Here is an 8,608-nt window from a genome sequence, read left to right as displayed (position 1 = left end):
CTCCTCACACACTGTACCCCATCCAACTCCCCACCCCCTTACACACACTGTACCCCATCTAACTCCCCACCCTCACACGCACTCGGTACCCATCCAACTCCCCACCCCCTTACACACACTGTACCCCATCTAACTCCCCACCCTCACACGCACTCGGTACCCATCCAACTCCCCACCCCCTTACACACACTGTGCCCCATCTAACTCCCCACCCTCACACGCACTCGGTACCCATCCAACTCCCCACCCCCTAACACACACTGTACCCCATCCAACTCCCCACCCTCTCACACAATGTATCCCATCTAACTCCCCACCCTCACACACACACTGTACCCCATCCAACTCCCCACCCCCTCACACACACACTCTACCCCATCCAACTCCCCACCCTCTCTCTCACAATGTACCCCATCCAACTCCCCACCCCCTAACACACACTGTACCCCATCCAACTCCCCACCCTCTCACACAATGTATCCCATCTAACTCCCCACCCTCACACACACACTGTACCCCATCCAACTCCCCACCCCCTCACACACACACTGTACCCCATCCAACTCCCCACCCCCTCACACACACACTCTACCCCATCCAACTCCCCACCCTCTCTCTCACAATGTACCCCATCCAACTCCCCACCCTCACATACACCCAGCACCCCATCCAACTCCCCACCCCCTCACACACACACTCTACCCCATCCAACTCCCCACCCCCTCACATACACTGTCCCCCATCCAATTCCCCACCCCCTCACACACGCTCTGTACCTTTTCTCACTCTCTGAACTTTTTCTCTTTCTGTCTTCCTCTGTGTACTCTTGTCTCTTTTTCTCTGTTTCTATCTCTTCTCTCTCTCCCCCTCTCCCTGTATATGTCTCTCTCTGTCTCCTTGTCTCTCTCTCCCCGTGTGTCTCTCCCCCGTATCTTTCTCTCTCCCTGTGTCTCTCTCTGTGTGTGTGTCTTCCTGTCTCACTCTCTCTCTCTCCCTGTGTCTCTCCCTCTGTGTGTGTGTCTCCCTGTCTCTCTATCTCTCTCGCTGTGTACCTCTCTCTTGCTCCCTGTATCTCTCTCTCTCTCTCTCTCTCCCCGCCCCCCCCCCCCCCCGCCCCGTGTCTCTCCCCCTGTTAGCCTGTTGAGCATTTGATTGTTCGTACGGATAGAAATGGCAGTGTGACAGTCTGAGTTTACAGAATGATCACCACAATATCACCGCACCCAGTGACCGTGAAAGGTGTGTCTGTCTTGTCCCACTGTCACTGAGCCCTGGCTCAGAGTTCAGCTGTGAACCCGTCCAAATATTTGGCAAAGAATGAGAATAATTCCAGACATTTAGTGATTCAGTCAAAGTAATACATTTGCTGAGTTTGAAGCTGTGGGGATCTCGGAGCGGCCGCGGGTTAGTGATCGCCATACATGTCCGCCAGCTTCTTGAAGCGAGGGCCCCAATCACTGAGATAGTCGTAATCCTGGTCCGAGTCCGAAGCCCTGGATGTGATGGTGCTCAGTGTCTCAGCCAGAGAGCCCTCGCCCTCATAGTCATAGATCAGAGCAGTGTCGTACGGCGGGGCATTCGGGTCATTGTCAGCCGCGTCCAATCCCTGTACACAAGCACAAAGAGGGGTTACTGGTGAACACGGCAATAGAGCACACAGCACTGCCGGGGGAGACAGAACACTGTCGCGGGAGTCAATATACCATAGCGGGGCGTGACTGCACAGGAAGCATTGAGCTTGGTATACAGTACTGTTAGAAGATAATTTTTATTTGTGATTAGATGTTCTACCCACTCCTCAAATCATTAAGGTTTTACACATTGAACATAAGAACATAAGAATTAGGAACAGGAGTAGGCCATCTAGCCCCTCGAGCCTGCTCCGCCATTCAATAAGATCATGGCTGATCTGGCCGTGGACTCAGCTCCACCCGCCCTCTCCCCGTAACCCTTAATTCCCTTATTGGTTAAAAATCTATCTATCTGTGACTTGAATACATTCAATGAGCTAGCCTCAACTGCTTCCTTGGGCAGAGAATTCCACAGATTCACAACCCTCTGGGAGAAGAAATTCCTTCTCAACTCGGTTTTAAATTGGCTCCCCCGTATTTTGAGGCTGTGCCCCCTAGTTTTAGTCTTCCCTACCAGCGGAAACAACCTCTCTGCCTCTATCTTGTCTTATCCCTTTCATGATTTTAATTGTTTCTATAAGATCACCCCTCATCCTTCTGAACTCCAACGAGTAAAGACCCAGTCTACTCAATCTATCATCATAAGGTAACCCCCTCATCTCCGGAATCAGCCTAGTGAATCATCTCTGTACCCCCGCCAAAGCCAGTATATCCTTCCTTAGGTAAGGTGACCAAAACTGCACGCAGTACTCCAGGTGCGGCCTTACCAATACCCTATACAGTTGCAGCAGGACCTCCCTGCTTTTGTACTCCATCCCTCTCGCAATGAAGGCCAACATTCCATTTGCCTTCCTGATTACCTGCTGCACCTGCAAACTAAAACCAAAAAGAGTTTCATGCACAAGGACCCCCAGGTCCCTCTGCACCGCAGCATGTTGTAATTTCTCCCCATTCAAATAATATTCCCTTTTACTGTTTTTTTTTCCCAAGGTGGATGACCTCACACTTTCCGACATTGTATTCCATCTGCCAAACCTTTGCCTATTCGCTTAACCTATCCAAATCTCTTTGCAGCCTCTCTGTGTCCTCTACACAACCCGCTTTCCCACTAATCTTAGTGTCATCTGCAAATTTTGTTACACTACACTCTCTCCCCTCTTCCAGGTCATCTATGTATATTGTAAACAGTTGTGGTCCCCAGCACCGATCCCTGTGGCACACCACTAACCACCGATTTCCAACCCGAAAAGGACCTATTTATCCCGACTCTCTGCTTTCTGTTCGCCAGCCAATTCTCTATCCATGCTAATACATTTCCTCTGACTACGCATACCTCTATCTTCTGCAGTAACCTTTTGTGTGGCACCTTATCGAATGCCTTTTTGGAAATCTAAATACACCACATCCATCGGTACACCTCTATCCACCATGCTCGTTATATCCTCAAAGAATTCCAGTAAATTAGTTTAACATGATTTCCCCTTCATGAATCCATACTGCGTCTGCTTGATTGCACTATTCCTATCCAGATGTCCCGCTATTTCTTCCTTAATGATAGTTTCAAGCATTTTCCCCACTACAGATGTTAAACTAACCGGCCTATAGTTACCTGCCTTTTTTCTGCCCCCTTTTTTAAACAGAGGCGTTACATTAGCTGCTTTCCAATCCGCTGGTACCTCCCCAGAGTCCAGAGAATTTTATAACGAATGCATCTGCTATAACTTCCGCCATCACTTTTAATACCCTGGGATGCATTTCATCAGGACCAGGGGACTTGTCTACCTTGAGTCCCATTAGCCTGTCCAGCACTACCCCCCTAGTGATAGTGATTGTCTCAAGGTCCTCCCTTCCCATATTCCCGTGACCAGCAATTTTTGGCATGGTTTGTGTGTCTTCCACTGTGAAGACCGAAGCAAAATAATTGTTTAAGGTCTCAGCCATTTCCACATTTCCCATTATTAAATCCCCTTTCTCATCTTCTAAGGGACCAACATTTACTTTAGTCACTCTTTTCCGTTTTATATATCTGTAAAAGCTTTTACCATCTGTTTTTATGTTTTGCGCAAGTTTACCTTCAAAATCTATCTTTCCTTTCTTTATTGCTTTTTTAGTCATTCTTTGCTGTTGTTTAAAATTTTCCCAATCCTCTAGCTTCCCACTAACCTTGACCACCTTATACGCATTGGTCTTTGATTTGATACTCTCCTTTATTTCCTTGGTTATCCACGGCTGGTTATCCCTTCTCTTACCGCCTTTCTTTTTCACTGGAATATATTTTTGTTGCGCACTATAAAAGAGCTCCTTAAAAGTCCTCCACTGTTCCTCCGTTTAGTCTGTGTTTCCAGTCTACTTTAGCCAACTCTGCCCTCATCCCACTGTAGTCCCCTTTGTTTAAGCATAGTACGCTCGTTTCTGACACAACTTCCTCACCCTCAATCTGTATTACAAATTCAACCATACTGTGATCACTCATTCCGAGAGGATCTTTTACTAGGAGATCGTTTATTTTTCCTGTCTCATTACACAGGACCAGATCTAAGATAGCTTGCTCCCTTGTAGGTTCTGTTACTTACTGTTCGAAGAAACAATCCCGTATGCATTCTATGAATTCCTCCTCCAAGCTACCCCGTGCGATTTGAGTTGACCAATCGATATGTAGGTTAAAATCCCCCATGATTACTGCCGTTCCTTTTTCACATGCCTCCATTATTCCCTTGATTATTGCCCGCCCCACCGTGAAGTTATTATTTGAGATCAAGCGTCATAGATTTTTAACGGATAGACCTTACACCCAAACCAGAGCATGGATAGGTTGGGGACTCAAACACATCACAGTTCTGTGCTCAGTACAAGGGAAAGCAACCCTTTCCCAATATTATAGATCTGTACAAGATGCCACTTTTTATACATTTCTCTCAGCACCTCGATGTGACAATCCGTGTTACTATATGACGTGATTATACAAAAAGTTAAATTACTGCATATAAGGATAATTTAATTAGAATACTTTTACAATAACTTCAGTTAATAAGCTGGTTTCCTTTCCTCAACAAACTCTTTTCCCATTGGGCTACTCAGACTAGGTTGATTCTGGGGGTGAGGGGGTTGACTTACGAGGAAAGGTTGAGTAGGTTGTGCCTCTACTCGTTGGAATTCAGAAGAATGAGAGGTGATCTTATCGAAACGTATAAGATTATGAGGGGGTTATGACAAGGTGGATCCAGAGAGGATGTTTCCACTGATGGGGGAGACTAGAACTAGGGGGCATGATCTTCGAATAAGGGGCTGCCCATTTAAAACTGAGACGAGGAGAAATTTCTTCTCTTAGAGGGTTGTAAATCTGTGGAATTTGCTGCCTCAGAGAGCTGTAGAAGCTGCGACATTGAATAAATTTAAGACTGAAATAGACAGTTTCTTAAATGATAAGGGGTTATGGGGAGTGGGTGGGGAAGTGGAGCTGAGTCCATGATCAGATCAGCCATGATCTTATTGAATGGTGGAGCAGGCTCGAGGGGCCGTATGGCCTACTCCTGTTCCTATTTCTTATGTTCTTATGTTATTAGTACAAGTCCCCCAGTGGCTGTACAGCAAGCATTGAGCTGATAACACAGGTGCCGGACTATTTACAATGAACAAGAACTAACTCCGTATACAGCCGCACTGCGAGGATTTCAGGTTTGCCCTCGCCTTCAAGCTCGCTCTCTGCCACCCACCTCATCGATGAAATCCTTGATGTCATTGGGGTCAGTCGGGGGTTTCCTGGGATAGTGCGGCTGCCCATAGTTGAAGGGAGCGTCTCTCCTGATTGGTTGTTTTCCTCTGCTTGGGGTTTGGGGCAGCACTTCATTTGGGTTCCTTAACTGGTCAATGTTATAGGCATCCTGGGAAAACAGCAACAGTTACACAGAGGCCAGAACAGCAGCATGTTGTGCGGAAATCTGAGAGTATATTTCCCACTGAGGATTGTATCACGCTGAGAGACGATCAGAAAACTCTTCTTACTGGACTTTGGCAACTGGTTATTTCACACACGATCACATGATCTTCCTCAACTTCGGAAAGACTGTAAACTAACAGGTTAATTGGCCAGTAAATGGATAAGCGGTCAGAAGCAATCTCACCATAGAATTGCAGCGCTTAGAGGTTCACTCATCCCTCAATATTAGGGATTTCTGCTGTGCTAAACATTAATATAGATTGACCAGACACAAGGGTTGGCTACTGTCATCTAGTGGGTCTCTCGGATATCTCTCTCTTTTTCTCCGATTTCCCAAAGTTCCTGGATGAAATTGAAACTGGACATAGTTTCTTTCGCTAAACTCCTGACCTGTAAATGCTTAGAGGAGTTGCGATATCGTGCAATGGATAATGTATTAATAATAGTGATGCCATCTAGTTCTGATGGTGAATTCTTTCTGCCCTATAAAGCCATACACGTTAAGCTACTGTGCTTTGGGAGTATGACCTGGTACAATAATTCAATTCCACATTACTATATTTCTAAAAGACCTGGATTATAGGTGCCCTGTCCAAATATATGCAGTGCACTTTCTGTCTCCCCCTTGCTCTGTCTGTCTCTCTCTCCTTTGCTCTGTCTCTCTCTATGTCTCTCCCTCTCCCTCGCTCTGTGTCTCTCCCTCTCTCTGTCTCTATCTTGCAATTTGAATAAGATAGGCTGAGAAATTCTTTATGCAGATTATATAACCAGTCTGAGGACAAGATGCAGAGGGCGGGGCTGATATGCAGAGGGCGGGGCTTACACACAGGTGGGGAATATACACACACAGGGTGGGGATTATACAGAGGGTGGTGATTACGCTGCTTGTTTTGAGCTATGTTGTTGCTGCAGTTTTTACGTTGCTCACTGACCTGATCTTCTTCTCCTCCTCCCTGCTCGTCATAGTTTAAAATGTTGTCCCGAATGTCATCTTGGGAAGCCGCCAGGAGTCCCTTGTGGTGGAGTCGGCGGTGGAGACACTCAGTAACCGCAACCAGCAGGATGAGAACTGGGAGAGTGAGAGCATGAGGAGAAGAGAGAGAGATGGAGAGTCAGCATGATCGGTGAGATGGACCCCACACAGCACCCAGGGCCCGGGGCAGGGGGGCCGAAGAGTTCCCATCACTCCGGATCCCTGCCCGGATGGAGCTGGACTGATCTCCACTTGTTGTGGGGGGAGGGGTGTTTTCCCCCATCCAATAGAGCCCAGGAAGATGAGGCGAGCTGCTCGTTGCCATCACTCCCTCCTCATTACGCCACATATACACATCCACTGCTCCAAGGCCCACTGTCCCCACTGGAAAATCCCCAGAACTGTGCAAAGGTGTTATTTACCCAGGTCACAGGTCACACCTCATCACCCGAGGCCCAGTGGGTCGCACTCCCTCCCCGGGTCAGAAGGTCCTATTCCACAGACTTGAGCACAAAATCTAGGCTGACACCCCAGGGCAGTACTGATGGAGCGCTGCACTGTCGGAGGGGCGGTACTGATGGAGCGCCGCACTGTCGGAGGGGCGGTACTGATGGAGCGCTGCACTGTCGGAGGGGCGGTACTGATGGAGCGCCGCACTGTCGGAGGGGCGGTACTGAGGGAGCGCTGCACTGTCGGAGGGGCAGTACTGAGGGAGCGCTGCACTGTCGGAGGGGCGGTACTGATGGAGCGCCGCACTGTCGGAGGGGCGGTACTGATGGAGCGCTGCACTGTCGGAGGGGGAGTACTGAAGGAGTGCTGCACTGTTGGAGGGGCAGTACTGAGGGAGTGTTGCACTGTCAGAGGAGCGGTACTGAGGGAGCGCTGCACTGCCGGAGGGGCAGTGCTGCACTGTCGGAGGTGCTATCTTTTCAATGAAGCCCCGTCTGCCCAATCGGGTGGATGTAAAAGATTCCATGGCAGTATTCGAAGAGCAGGGGAGGTCTCTCCGGTGTCCCGGCAAATATTTATCACTCAACCAACGGATTTCCCTCAGGACCTGACGAATTTGCCAGCACGACCTGATTAGCAGTTTTTGACTCTCTTTCGCAGCCAGAAGTGGAGGGAGGGAGGGATCATAGCTCGGGTACTGGGTACTGGAGCAGAGTCGTTATGTTACTGGACAAATAGAATCATACAAATTTACATCACAGTGGGAGGCCATTCGGCCCATCGTGTCTGCGCAGGCCGACCAAGAGCTATCCAGCCTAATCCCACTTTCAAGCTCTTGGTCCGTAGCCCTGCAGGTTACGGCACTTTAAGTGCACATCCAGGTATCTTTTAAATGTGGTGAGGGTTTCTGCCTCTACCACCCTTTCAGGCAGTGAGTTCCAGACCCCCACCATCCTCTGGGTGAAGAAATTTCCCTCATATCTCCTCTAAACCTCCCTCCAAATTCCTTTAAATCTATGTCCCCTAGTTGTTGACCCCTCTACCAAGGGAAACAGGTCCTTCCTATCCACTCTATCCAGGCCCCTCATAATTTTATACACCTCAAATCATGTCTCCCCTTAGCCTCCTCTGATCCAAAGAAAACAGACCCAGCATCTCCAATCTTTCCTCAGAGCCCAAAATTCTCCAGTCCTGGCAACATCCTCGTAAATCTCCTCTGCACCCTTTCCAGTGCAATCACTTCTTTCCTGTAATGTGGTGACCAGAACCGCACACAGTACTCCAGCTGTGGCCTAACCAGTGTTTTATACAGTTCAAGCATAATCTCCTTGCTCTTATATTCCATGTTTTGACTTATAAAGGCAAGTATTCCATATGCCTTCTTAACCACCTTATCTACCTGGCCTGCTACCTTCAGGGATCTGTGGACCTGCACTCCAAGGTCCCTTTGTTTCTCCGCACTTTTCAGTGTCATACTATTTAATGTGCATTCCCTTGCCTTGTTAGACCTCCCCAAATGTATTACCTCACACTTATCCGGATTGAATTCCATTTGCCACTGTTCTGACCAGTACATTGATATCTTCCTGCAGTCTGCAGCTTTCTTCTTCATTATCA

At 48.2% G+C, this 8,608-nt stretch overlaps 1 protein-coding gene across 1 annotated transcript in view; it reads right to left on the bottom strand.

Moving 5' to 3' along the window:
- Positions 1-1,105: 1,105 nt before the first annotated feature.
- Positions 1,106-8,608, bottom strand: part of cdh15 (cadherin 15, type 1, M-cadherin (myotubule)) — a 46,531-nt gene continuing 39,028 nt past the window's right edge. The window contains exons 12-14 of the mRNA XM_070898363.1: positions 6,501-6,637; positions 5,345-5,512; positions 1,106-1,606 (exon numbers count right to left, since the gene is read on the bottom strand). Coding sequence (XP_070754464.1) covers positions 1,406-1,606; positions 5,345-5,512; positions 6,501-6,637 — 506 coding nt within the window. The 3' untranslated portion in view covers positions 1,106-1,405. The remainder of the gene's footprint in view (positions 1,607-5,344; positions 5,513-6,500; positions 6,638-8,608) is intronic.

The sequence above is a fragment of the Pristiophorus japonicus genome, chromosome 13 (assembly GCF_044704955.1).
Source record: "Pristiophorus japonicus isolate sPriJap1 chromosome 13, sPriJap1.hap1, whole genome shotgun sequence".
In the NCBI taxonomy this organism is placed as follows: Eukaryota; Metazoa; Chordata; class Chondrichthyes; family Pristiophoridae; genus Pristiophorus; species Pristiophorus japonicus.
The sequence above is the reverse complement of the archived record's forward strand: the minus strand, read 5'-3'. Positions and strand labels throughout refer to the sequence as shown.